This window comes from Zootoca vivipara, chromosome 1, assembly GCF_965207765.1.
Source record: "Zootoca vivipara chromosome 1, rZooViv2.hap1.1, whole genome shotgun sequence".
Lineage (NCBI taxonomy): Eukaryota > Metazoa > Chordata > Lepidosauria > Squamata > Lacertidae > Zootoca > Zootoca vivipara.
The window spans coordinates 22,128,006-22,150,545 of record NC_142582.1 but is presented as its reverse complement, the minus strand read 5'-3'; the positions used below and the strand labels follow the sequence as shown (position 1 = coordinate 22,150,545).

General features: G+C 43.1%; 1 protein-coding gene across 7 annotated transcripts in view; it reads left to right on the top strand.

Annotated features, from left to right (window-relative positions):
• Nucleotides 1-22,540, top strand: part of ZNF385B (zinc finger protein 385B) — a 194,842-nt gene that overhangs the window by 46,021 nt on the left and 126,281 nt on the right. The window contains exon 1 of one of the 7 annotated variants that reach the window (XM_060280547.2): nucleotides 27-208. The exons of 3 other annotated variants lie outside the window; for them this stretch is intronic. In XM_060280547.2, coding sequence (XP_060136530.2) covers nucleotides 97-208 — 112 coding nt within the window. In that variant the 5' untranslated portion in view covers nucleotides 27-96. Of the gene's footprint in view, nucleotides 1-26; nucleotides 209-2,654; nucleotides 2,885-3,295; nucleotides 3,411-22,540 lie in introns of those variants that run through there. 3 more of the 7 variants (XM_060280550.2, XM_088660446.1, XM_060280554.2) reach the window with 3 other exon arrangements.

Genomic DNA, 22,540 nt, shown 5'->3' with positions numbered 1-22,540 from the left:
AGTGAGTGGAGCTGACTGAGGATCTGAATGAGAAGTTCCCAGTCAAGTCTGCTCCTGAAAACTCGGTCCGCAGCCCACTGAAGCTGCAGGTGGGCCATGTCAATCATCACAGCTGGCAGAGGACATCCTCCAGCGGCCATTTTAATCCCTCTGCCTGCCCCACCAGCAAGCCACACCATGCTGCAACTGCCGCCTCCCTGCAGAGAAGGTAAGTGGACTTACCTCATGAAAATTCACCAGCATTTTAGTGTTTAGTTACTGTACACATTTTGACATACATTTCTGCCTAATAAACACATCTATACATTCTTTGCATTTGTTCCATCTCATCAACAAATGCAGGAGGGGACAGAAAAAGTTTGAGGGAGGTGGAAGCAGTGAAGGGACAGAGAGAGATTTCGGCAGATAAATTGCAATTTGTGACTGACGTTGGTGAGGACCTGACAGAAACTGAGGAAGAGAAGGCAGGCTTTAGCTGAGCATAAAAGGTAGAAAAGAAGCTTCAGGGTTGTTGAAAATGGTCAGTAATGATGCTTGGCCAGATAAAGAGCAGATTATGAGCCAAGGAGCCAACTCCTTGGGGCTGAGGTTCTTTCAGCCCCACAATAAAACATCTGAAGGGGGCCAGTCCTCCCAAGTTGATCATTTCCATTCAAGTGGTGTGCATGGACAGCATCATGTGATTGATTATGAAGGGCGGGGCTTATCTGCCCCACCCCAATATTTTATTCAAGTTGGCAACCCTGGTATGAGGGGAGCATGAATTTAAAGTGAGCCAGGTTTTTTTTTAATGCCTCAAAATGCACATAGCAACCTGAGGACATGAATGGGGATAATGTATGGAAGATGTATGCTGGGCTTGGGAGCAAGCGTGCCAAATAATTTGGTAGGACAGTAGAACAAACAAGCTAAGATTTAAGTATAGGGGGGAGTTGGTGTTGAAACAATAGAGTTTGGAGTGGGGTGGCCAACACGGTGCCCTCTAGGTGGTGTTGGATGGATGACAATTCCCATCATCCCTGGCCATCAGTGCTGGCTGGGGCTGCAGGTGGGAACTGTACTCCAACATCATATGGAGGGGACCACATTGGCTACCTTGATCTAGAGCAGTGGTCAGATGTGCCAGGTGAAATAAAGGGATGATGACACTTCAAGAGAGTGTTACCAGACTGCAGGTCACAGTAGAGACAAGAAGCAGAGGTGTAGGGGCAGAGAAGGTACACACTGAGTGATAATGTGGTGGTCAGAAACAGGGTGTTCTCTTAGGGCAGGGAGCCCAGTACATAACAGTTCTTGTAGAACGCAAGGTCAAGAGAGTGAATGGGACAGTGAGTGGCAGAGTCTGTCCAAAGTCACAGGCCTCTGGAGGAGTTTAGTTGCGGGGTGAGAGGGGAGGTGGAAGGTAGCTTGATCAGTGAGATGTCCATCCATGAAGGGGCAAGGGTTGAGTGTTGTGAAAGAGAAGAAAGGTAAACAAAGGGCCAAGGTCAGTTAAGAGTGTAGAAGTAGGTGCAACAGGATGATATGGCAGCAAAGGGGGAGCACAAAGGTACGAAATAAAATTTCAAAGGTAAAAAACAATTGGTGGCTGGAACCGATTTGGGAAGATGGCCACCTGCTCCGCCATTTTGACTGTCAAGATTTTGGGGGCTAAAAAAAAGGAGAGACCTCTAAAGAAGAAATCAGCAGTGGGCCTGGGGCTGGTGAGAGCAGGTGAGGGAAAAGCAAAAGGGTAGAAATGTAGACACCATAAGGTGCAGTTCAACTGAAGGAATGGTTGGACACCAAACGAGCACCGTATGGTCTAAGGTCCAAACCACATGTTCTGTTTGCTGCATATCTGTATATAAGGAAAAAAATGTTGCTGAAATGAATTGGGAAGCATTTTTCCACAGTGCAAATTGCAAGCACAGGCCACCAAATCTGGATTAGGGCCATAGTAGTGGACAAAGGTTAACACCCCCCCCCAATTTCCTCTATGCTAGGGTTCTCATCTGAACTGGATCCCCACATTGCCAATCTGTGCTGGTTACAAATGGCTAGCCAGTTTGCAAGGTCAGTAGTCCATAGTTTAGCTCTAAATGTTTACCACATTCATTTCTGTCTTAGGAGGGGGGGGGGAAGGCTTTATGTTTTTAGCTATTTTTGGATAGCATATAACTGATGTTTCTTGTTTTCTGAACATGTGTTGTTCATTTTCTTAGTAGCAAAAAAACCCCACCCCAAACCCTCCGTCAATATGTCACTGTTTTTATTTTTAAAACCACCTCCAATAATAACACCCCCCCATCAGCATATTGGCTCCGGATGTTCCTCTGTCACTGTGGAAAACCCAGAGCTAATTTTGACACTTGCTCAGTTTGGGAAGATGATTCTTCATTCTGCGTGGCTTGCAGCTATATCTGTAGAGCCATTTCATAATCATCCGTCTTTTGCTTGAATTTGATCACAGCAGCTGATTCCTCTGCATTGGTAATGAAGCCTTAAGGTTGCCTATTCCTCAGCATAAATCCATCCCAGAGACCTTACTTTGACAGTGGTGTGTGTGTGTGTGTGTTTCAGTACGAATGAATGTGTGGAACTGAAATTGCTCTGCTTTCTTTACAAATGACTCAGTGTGCTTGTCCTTCCCTAAAATGCTGCCAGCATGTAAAGGATTTTCAATGAGCAGTGCAAATAAGCCGGCAGCAGAGAAGGTTTGAAGCTGCACTGTGTAACAGTTTACTGTCACACAGATGATCAGGGTTGGAGAGCCAAGCCTCTGTAGTGTTCACCATACCTCTTTCTGCTCACATACTGGAAGTTTTTTTTGTTTCTAACCTGGTTTCTTTTATGAGCTGGATATTTAGTACTGCCAAAATGTGGAGTGGACTTCCTAGCAGAGGTGAGCAATGAATTTTATTATTATTATGAGTAAGCATTACAGAATTGCATTGAGGCACATTCCTATACATTTACCCCATGCTTGGCATCATTTCTGTATGTGTGTGTGAAAGTGGCATTTTGTATTTCATTTGTGCCGGCAGAGACAACACAAAAGGCTAGAAAAATACTGAGAAAATGATGACATTGTAAACCTTAACTCCCTAAAATGGATTAAACCTCATTTCAGTTTCCTGTCATTTTACTTGGAGAAGAGGCTGTTCTAGCTCTTAGTTATTTCAAATATATCAGAATCCATCTATTGGTACAATAGGACATGCTGATCATTAACTGATGAGGCTAATCATCAGTGAGATTGTGTGCCTGTGATCAAAAATGACATGCAGGGCACTGAACCCTACTTAGCAGAAAGCTTGACTCGTGGAAGGGATATTATACAGGAGATAAATTACTAACATGACTTGCAACTAATAAAATAAGATAAAAGCAATGGACTGCATACTGGAGTAATGAAAATGGGAGTCTCTGTGAGTATTAAATGGTATGACCTGTCAGTCACAGGACAACCTCCACTAATTCATTTGCAATGACAACTTGTTTTATGAGAGGCATAAAATTACTGTCACTGCCATCTAAGCATGCTTTAATTAAATATGACATTTTAAGTGCTGCACATCTTTTTTTTTAAAAAAATGCAGAAATCTACTGCTGAAACTAATTTGTGAAGTTCATATCGCCCACCCCTTAAGTTTCAAAACATTCTGGCAGAGGATTAAGTTGTGTTTACTTGTCTAAAAAGTTCTAGCCAATCACTTCAGTGTGAATATTATTCATTAAACCTTGCTTATCTTCGTCGAGGTAGGTGTTGTTTTAGTTATTTGTTTTAGGTCTGGGTAGTATTGTCCCCAATGAAGAGAAAATTACAAGCTAGCATTATGAAACTGGCATTTCTTTTTTACAAAATAACTATTTAAGTAGCTTTGCAGATCTTTCAGTAGAAACTAAACTATCTAACACTTTCCCCATTAAATTTATTCATGAAGTAGTTGTTTTTATAGCTCCCAACGACTGAGTTACCGGTACAGATAAGAACATGTTTGTTTGACTGAAGATTTGAGAATTTTCATTTACTGGCAGTACACGTAAAGCATGGCTAACCAGGAGCAAACCCATTTGTATTAGCCAATCTGTCTTTGCAAGTCCCAGGGCCGCTATCTTGCTAGAAGCCACTGTGTGCTTTTGAAAGCATGAAATTAGTTTTATACTGAGCACATGGTTTCTCATTTAGCAGCTCTTTTTATGGAAATGGTCAATTTATGGTTCACTGCCAGGATTTCGGCCTTCTGTCAAAGCTGATGGATTCTGCTAAGGTGTCCATTGTAGATTAAAAAAATAAAAATAAAGAAAATGTAGAAGAGAAAAAATGCTAATTAGAACCAAGAGATTGGACTTGAACCCATCAGTAAAATATACTCATGACATTATTTAAGACCACCGGTAGATAGGGTTGTTGTTTTCTTCTGTCATTGCCAGTTCCTGAGTTGGACATTTTTTTATGAACAATAATGAAACTAGGGAAGAAGTTTGTCACATGTAAGTGCATTTTAAAGAATATTTTCCAGCTCCTCTGGCAAGCTGCTTTCAACATTTTGGTCAATATTTCAACCAAATGGTGTTAGTTTGTCAAAGAATCAAGTATATCTAGAAAAGTAGGAATATAAAAGTTTTATTTGTTTTTGTGCAATCCTTACTATTACTGTCGTAATACTTTGAGGCTGCAAACCTGTACCTACTTACTGAGAGTAAGTCCCGTTGAACTTGAAAGGACTTATTCTGAGTAGACTTGCATAGGATTTTGTTGTAAAGCTGCAATCCTATGCACACTTGCCAGGAAGTAAGCTCCAGTGAATTGCTTCTGAGTATAATTAAGACTGGGTTTCAATTCTTCTCACATTTCTATGGGAGTATGTCCCACACAACTCACTGGGACTTGCTTTCAAGTAAACTTGCACAGGTCAAGTTGTACATTAAGACAATGTAAATATATGTGGACAGCTTGCGGTTTTTCTTCCTTTGTACCATTAGCAACCTTTGGTGAGGAAAGGGGAAATTTCTACAACCTGATGCTTAGATATCAGACTGCCCCAACCTCCACAAGTAAACTTGCTTGGAACTAAATTCCATTGAGTTTACTTTCATGTTGAGGAGGTGCACATACAGGAGCAAATGTTGGATGATGATTGCTTGCGTCCATGTAAATGTAAAAGGAATGCAACAATGATGTTTACAGAAGCTTCCATTTTAGTCATATGCAACAGAGATATAACACATAGTTGTTATATCCTGTTACGTGTACACATGGTGGCATTTTTTTGTCTACTGTGAAGTGATCTTTACATAGTACTAAGAAGTTTAACCCCCCCAATTTATATATATTTTGGGGGGAGGGCACTAATAATCTAATATCGTGCATATTTAATATAGGCCTGTCTGCTTTCAAGTTAAACCCACAGCAAGACTAGCTGCTTGTTTCCACAGGTGGTTATTATTATTGATCGAAACAGTTCTATTGTTGATCCGCCCCACCCTCACAGTTGGTAAACTTGAGATGCTTCCTCTATGTGATGCACTTGAGAGACATAGATTGAAGAGCTGACTGAATTTTCTTCCAATATGTTGCTCAAACAACTTTATGCAGTTGTCATCAGGGCAGTCTCGAGCAGGTCGCGCGCCCTGGCACTGAGGGGTGGAGATCGCTCCGGCGCCCCCACCCTCACAGGGCGCAGCATGGTTTCCGCCCTGCCTACCGGCCCAGCGCCCTGTTGCACCGCGCCACCGGGGGGGTCTACCTAGAGCCAGCCCTGGTTGTCATTCTTCACAAAATGGTATAAATCTCTTCCCTGCAGCCCATTGGTGCCTGGTGAGGCGAGGTGGGGTTGAGAGGGGCACACTCATGGTGCATGGGGGCATTTTTGTCTCTTTCTGCCACCCCTTTCTCCCATTCTCAGTCCATACGCCCAATTCAGGAAGCCTCAAGCTAACAGAGATGTTGCTCCACGAATGGGTCAGCTCAGAATTGGGACTTGGAGGCTTCTCCTTTTTTCCCTCACTCGTATCCAGGCCCTGATCCAGGCAGCGGCTTCCATGTGCTTCCACCTCCTTCCAAGTACCCTAGCTGAGCACTTTTGTGGTGGCCCTGAAAAGTCTTACCTGGAACCCTGCCTGCTATGCTCCTGTAGCTCTGGGGCAGATGAGGAGCCAGCCAGGAACCCAGTGTGCTAACCTCCAGTCCTGGGGCAGGCATGTCTGGGTCCAACATCTCCTCAGTAGCATTCATAGTGTGGAGATCTGCCAGGAGGTCCTGCTTCCCTTGTTCCTTGGGAGCCAGTGTGGTGTAGTGGTTAAGAGCAGTAGACTCGTAATCTGGGGAACTGGGTTCGTATCTCCGCTCCTCCACGTGCAGCTGCTGGGTGACCTTGGGCTAGTCACACTTCTTTGAAGTCTCTCAGCCCCACTCACCTCACAGAGTGTCTGTTGTGGGGGAGGAAGGGAAAAGGAGATTGTTAGCTGCTTTGAGACTCCTTCGGGTAGTGATAAAGCGGGATATCAAATCCAAACTACTACTACTACTATTCTTCTTCTTCTTCTTCTTCTTCTTCTTCTTCTTCTTCTTCTTCTTCTTCTTCTTCTTCTTCTTCTTCTTCTTCTTCTTCTTCTTCTTCTTCTTCTTCTTCTTCTTCTTCTTCCTTAGGTTCCAGGTCTGGGCTGGGCTGAATCCTGACTCAGTCTCTTTTTCTACCACTCACTGTCACCCCCCCCCGCATGAAACTAGGCCAAGGGCTGTAGGTTGCCCACCTTTACTGTAAGGGGGTGGGGGCTCTGATGATTTAAAGGGCATACTTCCATTTTATGTGTGTAGATTTACAGTATATTTTATTGGTGGTGTCCCTTCGAATGTGGGTACTCTTACCCAGGACAATCAATCCCTTCTGGATTATGTAAGGGTGGAAAAATATTGTAGATGGCCTGCGGACACAGAGTTTCATCTGCATGACTTTCTGATCTTATGACTCTGTGTACGCTTCAAAGGTTGTCAGATGAGGAAGGTTGACACTAACTTGTTGGGGAGAAGTGTCCTGTATCAGCAGCACATTCCAAAATGCATTTGTATGAAAGGCAATGTCCTTCATTGCCATCTTTTGTTCTTCTGTTTTGTTGTCATAACTACATGCCTGTTAAGCACTGAACAGTCAGGATATGTCTTTCTTTTAAAATTTTGCATTAATGATCAGTTGTTTTCGTTTCCCAATGTCATATTCAGTTCCTGGTATTTATTATGCTCTAGAACTGTGTGTTTGGCAGCTCATGTTTGATGGTTTGAATAGTACTTTTTAATTGTTTCAAAAAGTTGGAGCAGGTAAATTTATTTGGAAACTGCTTGCTGTTAACATACTTATTGATCATTGTTTGTTGAGTCTACATTTCCAAAGAGGGTCAGTCCTTTATACTGAGAATAAACAGACACTGCAATGGGATCAGAGCCAGGCTAGATGTTCGGTTATGCACAGTCACTTGTAACATTTTCCAGGTTTTTTGCTCAATGAAAATTAGACTTGGGAACAGGCAGATATGTGGAGCGATTAACCCTCTCTGCTCCAGCCATTTCCACCACTATTTCCATCAGATCCTATGGGGGAAACGTTTTTCCTCAGGAGACAAAACAAACTGTGTGTTGTTGTTGTTGTTGTTTTTTGGGGGGAGGTTGGATGAGAAAGGGTTAAGCATGTGAGGTTGGAGACATGCACATAACAATTGCACTCTCTTACCTGTGATCATACACTTCCAAGACTGCTACTTATTTGTTCCTTTGTTGGAAAAGATGGGCGAAATTTACACTTTCTGACTTGTTCCTAATGGATATGGTTGGAGAATAATGCAACAATTAAGGCAATAATCACCTGATAGGCAATTCTTTTATTGTTAAGTCTGTTAGCCAATATTTCATTCAGCCTTTCTTTTTGATTTTTGCTGAAGTCTGCCTGTTTGTTGTTGTTGTTTAGTCGTTTAGTCATGTCCGACTCTTCGTGACCCCATGGACCATAGCACGCCAGGCACTCCTGTCTTGCACTGCCTCCCGCAGTTTGGTCAAACTCATGTTCGTAGCTTCGAGAACACTGTCCAACCATCTTGTCCTCTGTCGTCCCCTTCTCCTAGTGCCCTCCATCTTTCCCAACACCAGGGTCTTTTCCAAGGATTCTTCTCTTCTCATGAGGTGGCCAAAGTATTGGAGCCTCAGCTTCACGATCTGTCCTTCCAGGGAGCACTCAGGGCTGATTTCCTTAAGAATGGATAGGTTTGATCTTCTAGCAGTCCATGGGACTCTCAAGAGTCTTCTCCAGCACCATAATTCAAAAGCATCAATTCTTCGACGATCAGCCTTCTTTATGGTCCAGCTCTCACTTCCATACATCACTACTGGGAAAACCATAGCTTTAACTATACGGACCTTTGTCGGCAAAGTGATGTCTCTGCTTTTTAAGATGCTGTCTAGGTTTGTCATTGCTTTTCTCCCAAGAAGCAGGCGTCTTTTAATTTCGTGACTGCTGTCACCATCTGCAGTGATCAAGGAGCCCAAGAAAGTAAAATCTCTCACTGCCTCCATTTCTTCCCCTTCTAGGGGAAGGTGATGGGACCAGTGGCCATGATCTTGGTTTTTTTGATGTTGAGCTTCAGACCATATTTTGCGCTCTCCTCTTTCACCCTCATTAAAAGGTTCTTTAATTCCTCCTCGCTTTCTGCCATCAAGGTTGTGTCATCTGCATATCTGAGGTTGTTGATATTTCTTCCGGCAATCTTAATTCCGGCTTGGGATTCATCTAGTCCAGCCTTTCGCATGATGAATTCTGCATATAAGTTAAATAAGCAGGGAGACAATATACAACCTTGTCGTACTCCTTTCCCAATTTTGAACCAATCAGTTGTTCCATATCCAGTTCTAACTGTAGCTTCTTGTCCCACATAGAGATTTCTCAGGAGACAGATGAGGTGATCAGGCACTCCCATTTCTTTAAGAACTTGCCATAGTTTGCTGTGGTCGACACAGTCAAAGGCTTTTGCATAGTCAATGAAGCAGAAGTAGACGTTTTTCTGGAACTCTCTAGCTTTCTCCATAATCCAGCGCATGTTTGCTATTTGGTCTCTGGTTCCTCTGCCCTTTCGAAATCCAGCTTGCACTTCTGGGAGTTCTCGGTCCACATACTGCCTAAGCCTGCCTTGTAGAATTTTAAGCATAACCTTGCTAGCGTGTGAAATGAGCGCAATTGTGCGGTAGTTGGAGCATTCTTTGGCACTGCCCTTCTTTGGAATTGGGATGTAGACTGATCTTCTCCAATCCTCTGGCCATTGCTGAGTTTTCCAAACTTGCTGGCATATTGGGTGTAGCACCTTAACAGCATCATCTTTTAAAATTTTAAATAGTTCAGCTGGAATATCATCACTTCCACTGGCCTTGTTATTAGCAATGCTTTCTAAGGCCCATTTGACTTCACTCTCCAAGATGTCTGGCTCAAGGTCACCAACCACACTACCTGGGGTGTACGAGACCTCCATATCTTTCTGGTATAATTCCTCTGTGTATTCTTGCCACCTCTTCTTGATGTCTTCTGCTTCTGTTAGGTCCTTACCACTTTTGTCCTTGATTATGGTAATCTTTGTACGAAATGTTCCTTTCATATCTCCAATTTTCTTGAACAGATCTCTGGTTTTCCCCATTCTATTGTTTTCCTCTATTTCTTTGCATTGCTCATTTAAGAAGACCCTCTTGTCTCTCCTTGCTGTTTTTTGGAAATCTGCATTCAGTTTCCTGTATCTTTCCCTATCTCCCTTGCATTTTGCTTGCCTCCTCTCCTCCGCTATTTGTAAGGCCTCGTTGGATAGCCATTTTGCTTTCTTGCATTTCCTTTTCCTTGGGATGGTTTTCGTTGCTGCCTCCTGTATAATGTTACGAGCCTCCATCCATAGTTCTTCAGGCACTCTGTTCACCAAATCTAAATCCTTAAACCTGTTCCTCACTTCCACTGTGTATTCATAAGGGATTTGATTCAGATTGTATCTTACTGGCCCAGTGGTTTTTCCTACTTTCTTCAGTTTAAGCTGGAATTTTGCTATAAGAAGCTGATGATCTGAGTTACAGTCAGCTCCAGGTCTTGTTTTTGCTGACTGTATAGAGCTTCTCCATCTCTGGCTGCAGAGAATATAATCAATCTGATTTCGATGCTGCCCATTTGGTGATATCCATGTGTAGAGTCGTCTCTTGTGTTGTTGGAAGAGAGTGTTTGTGATGACCAGCTTGTTCTCTTGACAGAACTCTATTAGCCTTTGCCCTGCTTCATTTTGAACTCCAAGGCCAAACTTGCCAGTTGTTCCTTTTATCTCTTGATTCCCTACTTTAGCATTCCAATCCCCTGTAATGAGAAGAACATCCTTCTTTGGTGTCATTTCTAGAAGTTGTTGTAGGTCTTCATAGAATTGGTCAATTTCACTTTCTTCAGCACCGGTAGTTGGTGCATAAACTTGGATTACTGTGATGTTAAAAGGTCTGCCTTGGATTCGTATCGAGATCATTCTGTCATTTTTGAGATTGCATCCCATTACAGCTTTTGCCACTCTTTTGTTGACTATGAGGGCCACTCCATTTCTGCTACAGGATTCTTGCCCACAGTAGTAGATATGATAGTCACCCGAACTGAATTCGCCCATTCCCTTCCATTTTAGTTCACTGATGCCCAGGATGTCGATATTTATTCTTGTCATCTCATTTTTGACCACATCCAGCTTACCTCCACTCATGGTTCTTACATTCCAGGTTCCTATGCAATATTTTTCTTTACAGCATCGGACTTTCCTTTCGCTTCCAGGCATATCCGCAACTGAGCGTCCTTTCGGCTTTGGCCCAGCCACTTCATCAGCTCTGAATCTACTTGTACTTGTCCTCCGCTCTTCCTCAGTAGCATGTTGGACGCCTTCCGACCTGAGGGGCTCATCTTCCAGCGTCATAACTTTTATATGCCTGTTGTCTTTGTCCATGGAGTTTTCTTGGCAGGGATATTGGAGTGGCTTGCCAGTTCCTTCTCCAGGTGGATCACGTTTAGTCAAAACTCTCCACTATGACCTGTCCATCTTGGGTGGCCCTGCATGGCATAGCTCATAGCTTCTCTGAGTTATTCAAGCCCCTTCGCCACGACAAGGCATTGATCCATGAAGGGGGAAGTCTGCCTGTACATTGCTTTAAAACAGTGTTGCTTGAGGTTGAGATTATTGCAATACGCAGCTAGCTTATGATTCAAATTTCAGCAAATCAGTTTTGCATACTTGAAGGTCTCTGCTCAAATCTCCAGCACCTCCACTTGTATACCCAGGTGCTGTGACGCACTACCCCACAATATGTATTGAATAGACTACCTGTGACCCATTGTTTTGGTTTCAAAATAGACCACAACTTTTTTGATTATAGGTGAAGGTGGTTTGGGCATTTTGTTGTTGTTGTTTAGTCGTTTAGTCGTGTCCGACTCTTCGTGACCCCATGGACCACAGCACGCCAGGCACTCCTGTCTTGCACTGCCTCCCACAGTTTGGTCAAACTCATGTTCGTAGCCTCGAGAACACTGTCCAACCATCTTGTCCTCTGACGTCTCCTTCTCCTATTGCCCTCAATCTTTCCCAACATCAGGGTCTTTTCCAAGGATTCTTCTCTTCTCATGAGGTGGCCAAAGTATTGGAGCCTCAGCTTCACGATCTGTCCTTCCAGTGAGCACTCAGGGCTGATTTCCTTAAGAATGGATAGGTTTGATCTTCTTAGAATGGATAGGTTTGATCTTCTTGGTTTGGGCATAGGCACCAGGTATAACCTGTTTCAACCAACCCATTTTCTGGTTGATTCTCCCAGGGGTCGAAAGAATGGCTAGGGAGGCCTATGGCATCCATCAAATAGGTGCAACGCCACCCAGTATGCCATGGAGGAGAGTTATGGTCCTAGCCCCCATCTGGACAAGAGCATCTCCTCCATGATCCCTTTAATGGGATACCCCATTCCCTTGTAGGGGCAGACCAAGACTTCCAACCTCTCCTCCCACCATGACTAAGGCTTTTACCCAAATCCAAAGGGCCTGGCATGAGGCCAGCCTCTTTTATGTACTCTAGGAGCAGACCTGAGCAAAATCTGAACCTGAGTGAAATCTACAATAGACACAGTCAGGTCCACCCCCTGAGTGTGCCTGCCCCCTGGTTTGACTGCTATTGCCAATTTGTATCCCCAGCCAGCAGGTGAGATGTTTTGCATCTTCTGTTGGCTGGGAACCTTGGTGGAAGAAGTCACGGGATGCTGCCGTGCTACAGTGCCACATTACCTGCGATGGCAAGCAGAATTAAAGGGTTTTCAGCACATGGTCAGGGCTAGATAATGCTGGGCTAGATGGACTAAGGCCCTGACTCAGCATAAGGCAGATGCCTGTGTTGCTACGTTTATTTTGCTTGCAGTCACACTAAATTTGTAGTTCTGAAGTTGCACCAATGGCTCACTAGCACAGCTGCATATCTTCCTTGCAATAGCACTGTATGAAGGATTTAAATATTTGAAGAAAATGGTGCCAAAATCTTGAATTAAGAATGCTGTTACCGTGAGAGTACAGAATGCTCATACCATTTGTAAGAGCACTTGTTGGAAAAGCCCATCCAAATGCTGTTTCTGGCAAATGAAACTTAGATTCACCACCTGTTAATCTTTGCTAAACTGTTGCTGATTGTACATATTATGGCACTGATGAAGTAAGCTTTCCTTGCTGCTACCTCCCTGGCATAATGATTTTTAAAAAATGTATATGTGCATGAATACTAAACATAACCTTTAACTGAAAGTAGAAATGCCTGCTTCTGAGTATACCTTTTTGGGTCTAGCTTTATGATTCATGATTCATGATTTATGATCATAGCTTTATGATTTGGGACCCAGGTGGCGCTGTGGTTAAACCACTGAGCCTAGGGCTTGCTGATCAGAAGGTCGGCGGTTCAAATCCCTGTGACGGGGTGAGCTCCTGTTGCTCGGTCCCAGCTCCTGCCAACCTAGCAGTTCGAAAGCACCTCAAAGTGCAAGTAGATAAATAGGTACCGCTCTGGCGGGAAGGTAAACGGCGTTTCCATGTGCTGCTCTGGTTTGCCAGAAGCGGCTTTGTCATGCTGGCCACATGACCTGGAAGCTATACGCCGGCTCCCTCGGCCAATAATTTGAGATGAGCGCGCAACCCCAGAGTCGGTCATGACTGGACCTAATGGTCAGGTGTCCCTTTACCTTTACCTTTTTTATGATTCAAAGGTGCTCTCCACAAATATCTGCATGTACCAAATGGAGGGGGGGCTAGGATTGTGTCTACTGACCATGCCCCTGAGTGCCTTTGTGTTCAACAGTACTACATGCATACATTTCCTCCATGTAATTGGGAACCAACTGGGCCAAGGATAATTCCTAATTATATGCGAGTGCCCTGCATATATACATCCATATGCACATTCGGGCTGTCCCCACCCCCTTTTAATTTACTAATGATGAACATGTGGTTTACATGGGAAGACATGGCGAGCCAGCGCGGTTCTTGTCCTCAAATGCATTTTGGGTGTGGGGCTATAGGGGCTATAGCTTCTGCAATTTTTATAGGACTAAAACACTTCGTGTACACTGCACTGGAGTGACCTCTGCCAAGCACTAAAAGGAGAAGGCAGGCTTTCTCAAGTTTGATGGAACTTGTTTAAACCGTGAGCATCCACTACTTTACAACGCATTTGCTTTGCAGAGCAGAGAATGTGTGCTCAAGTTATATCCCGCACATTTAGAAAGTCTGTCTTCGTGCTGGAGTGTGCCAGGGGTATCAGTCTGCTGTCTGACAATTTTAACAAGGTCATCAAGACAGCAACTGCAAATGTTAGCCCCTGAAAACTTGTGCCAGATTAGTTATTAGACAGGGTGCACACATGATTGTCAAGAAGTCCCCAGGGACCCTCTTTAGTTGGCTTCATAACTATGTTGAAATACAAGTACTGTACTGCACAACAGTTCTCAAGAAAGCAAAGGAGCAAGTGTCCTTCGTTGCTATGTGCTATGTCCCTGGTATGTTCATTCTTCAAGAACTGTCTGGAATTTCCAGTGGTGGATTAAATTTTTATAGTGAAATGCCAGGTTAAATATAGTTAACCTTATAATGTTACTGCTCATATGACTAGGACAAATGACTCAAAACCAGTATTTCACATAGAAGCAGCCTTCTGTATATTTTATGTTCGGGATATTTGTGTTGCCAATATTTATTTTTATTTTTGTAACAGTGCTCAAATTATTCTTGGGTTCAGTATTTTTAAACAAAGAAGACGGTATTGATTTAATGTATGATTAAACGTTTCAAGGATTCCAACCCTGTGAAAGCAAATCCTGTTATGTCCAATGGGTCTAACTCTCCGGTAAGTGCCCCTGGAACTGCAGCCTAATGAAACAATTTTAGTCCTGTTCTATTAAAGACAACTTCCATTTAAAAATAAGGTTTCACCAGTCCCCCTGAGCACTTACTTAATAAATTTCATTGAGTAGTGATCTGTATATACAAGAAATACATCTATGTGACTATAAATTGATTGGAGGTCAGCTCTCCAGTAAAAATCATTGACTTGCCTGAAGTTAACTTTATAGATTTCAACTGCAGTTAATATGTCAACAAGTATAATGGCGCAAGAATGGGCCAGGTTTCCTCATGCCGGTTTATAGGCTAATGATTCAGTCTATTGCATTTTATTCCTATGAGTATCTTCCCTAGCAGAGAAAGGCCTTGTACGCAGCAAAATGCACTTTAGTGTGGCTAAACTCTGAACAGATACTAGAATGAAGAGCTTCAGGCCTACAGTGGTTCCATATTCAGAAACAAAAATTAATGACACTGTAAATGCATTTCTGACATATTTAGTCCCCAGCTCAATGAGGTGAGAAGGTGCTGAAGTTTCAGCACTTCTTGAAATCTCGCTATTGCATATCCTGGTTATAAACAGAAAGGAAACTGACAGTCCAGTCCTGTAGGTCAGCTGCAGTCTGTCACAGTGCCATCAATTATTTGCCTTGCTCTAGCTGAGGTCAGGCTTTCTTTGCAGAGAGCCATTCACCTTCCAACTCTTTTATTTTATTTTTGTTGGGAAAAAAACCAAATTGGTTCATATGCATTTGTGTTGCATATCCCGGAGATGTTATTTTTCAGGAAATGTTCGTGAAATGTTGCAAAGTGGAGACCCTACAGTTCTTCATGCTGCCAAAATTGGTGTTATAACTGATATTTGTATGGCATTGTTGCATAGAAGCAAAGTCTGGAAGAGCACCAGCAGGTCTTCCTTAGCTAGCAGCCTGTCTTGGCTACGTAGGGACACGGGTGGTGCTGTGGTCTAAACCACTGAGCCTCTTGGGCTTGCTGATCATAAGGTCGGCAGTTCAAATCCGTGCGACAGGGTGAGCTCCCGTTGCTTTGTCCCAGGTCCTGCCAACCTAGAAGTTCAAAAGCATGCCAGCTCTAGTAGATTAATAGGTTTACCTTTAATTAATAGGTTTACCTTTGGCAGGAAGGTAAACGGCATTTCCGTGCACTCTGGCACTTGTCATGGTGTTCCTTGCACCAGAAGCATTTTAGTCATGATGGCCACATGACCCAGAATAGCTGTCTATGGTCAAACACTGGCTCTTCAGCCTGAAGTGAGATGAGTGCTACACCCCATAGTCAAATTTGACTGGACATAACCATCCAGGGTTCCTTTACCTTTACCTCAACTAGGTGAAGTCCCATTGCTGTCTCTTTCTTTTGTCTGTCCTTGACTTCTGCATTCAGCTTGCTCCTTGGCAGTCCTCTCTGCCAAAACTATCCTACAGGATAGCATGCTCATACCAGAGCAGTGACTTCCATACTCCAATAAAATATTAGGTCCTTTAAAAAAAACCACACACACACACAAACAAACAACTGTACAGATTCTAAACTCTCAGCAAAACATATATACATTTTGCCAACCTTGATTAAAAAAATAAAAATCCTTCAGTTACAGTACAGTCTGTAGGAATCTTAGCTTGCTGTAGCTGTAAGGCGTTTAATTATTTTGTGGTGCTATACAGGTGATTCATTTTGTACTTTTGTTTTATGGTTACTCTATATTAATAAATAACAGCCCAGTGACGGCAAGCAGACAAGTAGTGGCTGTATGTGGGACATGGAAAAATCGGAAGGGTGGGGGATACAATTGCACAAACTTTAATCCGTAGGAAGAAAATCTCATTTGTTTCAAGGGAGATTCGTACCATGTAAAATTGGTCAGCCGATTCTGCTTTATTTTGTAAAGGCATCACACCTGGGGACTGAATGAAATACAGTAGTAGGGACATGAGGAAAGTGCTTTAACAAACATACCCCAGCATACAGCTTCTCCTGCTTTTTCTGCTGCTCTAGGAGGAGGCTCTCCTGAGCCCTAGGTTGTGGTGGTCAGCATTCCTTCCTCTGACTGTTTAGCAAAAGTGATGAAATGATTACATATCCTAAGCAATGGTGTAGCCTGCTGAGTGCTGAAGCATTAGAGCTGCCTCCACGCATTGTGCTCTAACTTTCTTCAGAAGTGTTTGATTTTTTTTTAAAAAAATGAAGACGAAGAGCATGAGGGGTCCTGCTGGCATGGGGCCTAGTACATGTGTGCCCCCTGTATCCCCCATCAGCACGTCAGTGGCCCTGCACTTGTTCCCAAGGAACCTTTTCCTTTCTTTTATGTGTATGTTCAAGGTTCTTATTATTTAAACTGCACTTTTCTTAAAGCTTTAGATAACCTATTTTGGTGCTTGATATTTCATTTTGATTTACTGGTGTGCTCTCCAAGCTCTGTTTTCCACCCTGAATATAGGATCTATATATTTCTTGCTGCATTTTTTTATTTTTTTTATTTTGTCTCTACAGTGTTTTGTGCATAAACAACCATAAATATCCATTAATGTTCTTTCCTTAGCCCTGAGTGATCACTTTTGCGGGAGCCTTGTTCTGGCACATTCATTTGCTTTAGTTAGATTTTAAAGTACAAAATTCTGTTCCCAAAGTAAAAGGTAGGCTTGCTCCTGCACTCCCTTTATTGTCGACACTTAACACTTGTCTCAGTGTGACATGCGTACGGAAATCATCCGTGCAGATCACTGGGAGCAGTGCTTTCCGTGGTACTCTCCCAGATCCAGCAGAGCAAGTAGAAGCAATATCCAAATGTAACCTATAATAAAAGTATTTCTACCTTTCATATCAGATAAAGTCAGGGAAAGGGAGACATGCTCGAGAAGAGCATCCCAAAGTTGGGGTGCAGCAGCCAAGAAGGACTTATTCCTTATTCCACATGCCCCAGATGAGAGGTGATCATGAGTAGGACCTTCTCAATAGCCTTTAACCATTGCAGTGGTTCTTAAGGGGAGAGGTGCTCAATTGAGTTTACAAGTTTTTGGAGGCTTCTGCCCACCCTTCATGGCTGAGATTCAAAATAACTACAGAGACTCAACTGGCATATTCCCCTCTCCAATTCCAGCTGGACTGGACCTGCTCTTTGGCAAGTTCAGCACCATCACTAGTCCTACCTTTTGGGCAATGTCACAGCTTAAGCACACTGTGAGTTAGGGCCGTTAATGCTCAGAAAAGGCTCTGTGAGCTCCTCTCAGCCCAAGGGATATAGAGTGGATATAAAATAAAATAACCAAACAGTGGCTTTCACACATACACCCAAGCTTTTGTGAGACTCCCATGAGCTGACAAAGTTCATAGTCAACCCCAGTGCCCTTAGGCGTTGTTCGTAAATTAATTGCTTCTGCTTGCTTCCTCCGTTTGTTGACTCACACAAGTGACCTACTTACAAATAAATATACTATTTATAAAAATACAAAAGGCATATATGATGGAAACATTTTGCACCAGCACCTACTTGCACCCACTTCTTATTAGGGGGCATTACCAAATGCATCTTTGAGATTTTGTCCATATTGTCTAATGTAGTTTACTTTGCAGAGAAAGAGCCAATAGTCAAGTCTGATCATAATGATTTAGCTCCTTTTCCGCCAACTATGGAGGCTAGAAGTGCCAATGTTGTTGGCCAACCCTTGAGAAAGGTTTCAGAAGCCACAATTTCAGGCTAGTATTGTTTCATGAAAGCTAATGCCCTGGAGATCATAATTTATCTTACTGCATTCAGTATGACACCTAATTTTGTATTCTCACATAATCTGTAGTTTGTCCTGCTTACTTGGGTGTTTTTAAGTTTTTACCTGTAGGCATCTCCTGTGTGATGCATGGACCTCTTTCATACTATGTACTTGTTGGCATACTATAATTTAAATGATACAAGACAGGTCTAGTATGCTTCAAGATCCTTCCTGAAGACATTACATTAGGCTAGAATCTTTGGATTTTTCCAGTGCTTCTTATGAGACTTTGGCTAATCAGAGTTTTCCATACACCTGGTGATATTTTGCATGGGAGCAAGTCGTTTACTCTTTTCAATCCTCCACATTTCAGATATGAGTGAGCATATCAGCAAGCATGGCTTGCAAGAAAAAAATTTTTTGTCCAAAATTGTTTAGCTCTGTATAAAGACGGAATACTATTTTTTTTTAGTATTCTGCTTTAAAGTGGGACTTCATGTACTCCAAATAGAAACCATTTTCTGAGACCACAAGGTCATCAAGATAAGAATAAAATCAATCAATCTTTCTTTCTTCCTGAGCTCCCCGAGATACTATGCCTATCTATCTCTTGAGCACACTCCTTTCAACCCTGAGCCTACAGTTATTCAAATATTTACACTGTCTGCATGTTTAACATATTGTTATGTTTTGTTCTCCCTCCCCCTCACCAGCAAAGAGATGTTTATTTGCTCCTTTGCAAACAACCCCAGCCTGATTCTCACTTTCTCAGTCTCAGGATTTACTTCTCACCATGCACAGATTGCAAAGGAGAAACGTCCAAGTAATCTCATATGGCAGGAATGGGAAAGCTCAGGCCCAGGGGGCAAATGCAGTTTTCCAGGTCTCTCTCATGCCACACACCCTCTCATGGGCTCTGCTCTGCACCCTCGAGTTCCTTTTTCCTAGGTGGAATGTGTCATTGAGCTGTGATCATTCCTCTTGCTTGCCTGGATGGGGGATGGAGAGAAGGGTGTTTGTGTAGTAGATAACTCTGACTTTCGCATGGCTGGAATGTCCTGACTGATGTACAGAGCTGATAAGCACATCTGTCGCTCCCAGAGCTTGAGGAGTTCGTTTTAAAAAAGGAGCTATAGTGAGCCTGCCACTTACACGAAGTTCCAGGGGTCTGTGTGCAAAGGCAAAAAGAAAAAGTAAAAAGTCAGGAACCCCCAGAGCTGGCCCCACGAGGTGGAGGGCTTCCTTAGGAACCTCCTGTGACCTTCCCAGACCCTGGCTAGCAAGGAAAACTTGCTTGGGTGCAAAATGAATACACGGAGATGAACTGGGCAGCAGAGAAGGACTGAATCATCCAGGGAGTATGAAAGGTGAAATGAGTTTTCAATACCTCTTGGAGCATTTTATGCTCATTTTATGCCAGTCAGCTCCTCAAGTTGCCTAGCCAAATCACAATTAACCTGAGAAACGTCATTCAGTTGCTGGACAGTTCAAAAATGTATGAATAATCTGATTTAATGAAAAAAATTCCATCCAGTAGCACCTTAGAGACCAACCAAGTTTGTTATTGGTATGAGCTTTCGTGTGCATGTGGTATCTGAAGAAGTGTGCATGCACACGAAAGCTCATACCAATAACAAACTTAGTTGGTCTCTAAGGTGCTACTGGAAGGAATTTTTTAATTTTTTTTAACTACGGCAGACCAACACTGCTACCTACCTGTAACTAGAACTGATTTAGTGAAAAATCAGAACAGGAAATATTACCCGCCTAACCAGTGGTCAACTCCTCCTCTCCAGTCAATTCCAGCTCCACATCTAAGTCTGTAACTGGTAAGCATATACATTCCCTCCTTCCTTCACTCATACAATACCCAGCATCCTTGTTGAAAATCTTTACAATCTGTTTTCACTCATCATAAATGAAAGAAGGCCTTTGGTACTTCAAGAAAGGCTGGATGTGTGTATATGAGTTGGGTGAGCAGAAGTGAAATGGAAGTGAGGGGGTGTCTGTCTGCACTTGTTCCCCAAACCTTGATAGTTGCTGATTGCCATTTCAAGGCCTAGGTTTAAAAGGGGAGGAATGAGAATTGTGTAATTTTATCATACATTCTATTTTTGGATAAAACGAATAAACACATGCAACCAAAATATTACGGTAATAAACCACACAGTAGAAGTTATCTTTCTTCCCAGAAGAAATTGTTAATGGGTGTATTTTAAAAGATTGCTTGATATATCTTGGTGATTTTGGAACATAACTGTTAATATTATACCTGGCAGCTTTCGCTTATAGGTTGATAGCTGTAGGCATCATGACATTTCTTGGTGCTATTTTAGAGCCCAAGAATATAGGCTAAATTTAGATCATCCATCTATTAACAGAGAGAACAATTTCTCTTCTACAGATTATGTTATACATAGTCACTGTACATCTCAGTCAACTTTGTTTTCAAATCCCTGGAAGAGAATATAATTGTGCAACTATTTATAGGAAAGGTTCCAAGAACTGAACCTAATTTGTATAAAGTGCAGTGCCGTACTGAAATCGGTCCTCTGGTTTCTTGAAAGTTTTCTTTTCCCTCTGAAAGAACCTTCCATTTTTTCCTGCCTCATTTTTATGGCATTTGAGAATTTCCTTAGCATTTTGGTGGGTCTGAAATTTTGATACATGCCACCCTTGGCAACCTCACAAAGATATGGTGGCATGTCCTTCCTTCCAGTAAACATTTCTGCTGCTCAAGGCTACCTCATGATGGCTGTCATTGATATGTGGACATCTGGGAAGACGGCAAATTGCACACCACTTTCGAAATACTATGAAGGACAGTCTCATAAGCTTTACAACCAGCTCAAAAATCAGAGAAGTGCATCAAAAACCTTGCATCCCACCCATGAAAACTTCATTGATTTCCCCTTCTCTTTACATTTGATAAGTTTTTAATGCAATTACTTTGCTCGTTAATTGATGGAGGATGGTCAGGAAAATGACAGAGGCAAACGTCTTCAACAGAACATGAGTTGACTGGCAAGCTGGATTTCATAACCCTATCAGCAAACTGTTATTCTGAAAGTTATATTCATTTTACGTTTCAAAGTATATTAGACTTGCTCATGCTGCCTCCATCCCAAGGCCTACAACCTGTGTTGTCATTGCATCCTTTTGCTGTATTGCTCTCACCTGCTTTGCACTCTTACTTGCAATAATAACTTTCGGAAGTATGGATAATTGTGACTCTTGGTTGGAGACGCTTGATGCTATGAACTGTCTAAGGAAGAGCTCCGCAAAGAAAAGATGTTAGGATTCCGAATGTCAGTATTGCTCAATCCTTTCTGCCATCAACTCATGGTTATGTGGAATTCTAGAATGAAGCTGCCTGTACTTATATATACCAGCAAGTATGTGCCTAGTTTGGGGGTGGGGCCTCAGGCTCAGGGGCCAAATGTAATTTCCAGACTTACCTATATAGTCCCCATCAGGCCCTCAGGCCTCTCCCCAGCAGGGCAGTCTCGAGCAGGTCGCGCGCCCTGGCGCTGAGGGGCAGAGATCGCTCCGGCGCCCTCGCCCTCGCAGGGCGCAGCATGGCTTCCGCACGGCTTCGTCGCGCAGCGCCCTGCCTACCGGCCCAGCGCCCCGTGCCACCGGGACTCTACCTAGAGCCAGCCCTGCTCCCCAGGCTACACTGTCTCCCTCAGGCCAACCCCCTCGCCCAGCCCCTCACCAGCTCACCAGCCCTGCTCCATACCCTCCTCCATTTCTTCTGCCTGGATGGAATCAGAGAATCATAGATTTGTAGAGTTGGAAAGGGACCCTGAGAATCATCTAGTCCAAGCCCTGCAATGCAATGTTTCCTTGGACTGTAATAATGACTGGGTGGGGAAACCTCTGGCTTTTGTGTGGCTGGACTGTAGACTACTGTACTGGAGGCAGACTTTGGTCCCCTGAGCGAGGCCAAAATTTGGCACCCGCAAATGGATCTTCTCAGTTACGCATCTTCTCAAATTTGCACTCCCTTGGCTTTGTGCCTTGTACAGGGGAATCGCCCACACCGTCCTAAATGTGGCATTGGCTGTACTGTACAACTGGGCTGACAAACACTTCCACACTCACCTGGTACATTTCATTTCCTTTTTAAAAAAGTTTTTGGCTTTAGCATAGGGCTTTAAACTTAAAATGCAAAGAGAAGTGGCAAAATTCGTGATGAGCCTCTACTTGGCCAAATCAGGGGTGTATTGATCGTTTCTGCCATCTAGTGGCTCAGGTAGGTATGTAGCTCTGGTGTGAATTGACTTGAAAAGGTGCACGAGTGGGAAAATAGTTGTTGCTCCCATATTTTGCTCCAGTAAGATGCCATTCCATCCCTGCCCCCCCCCCAGCTGCTAAAAATAATAAAACTTCATTTCAGAATTCTGAAAGGATGTCAGGGGTGTTTTTAAT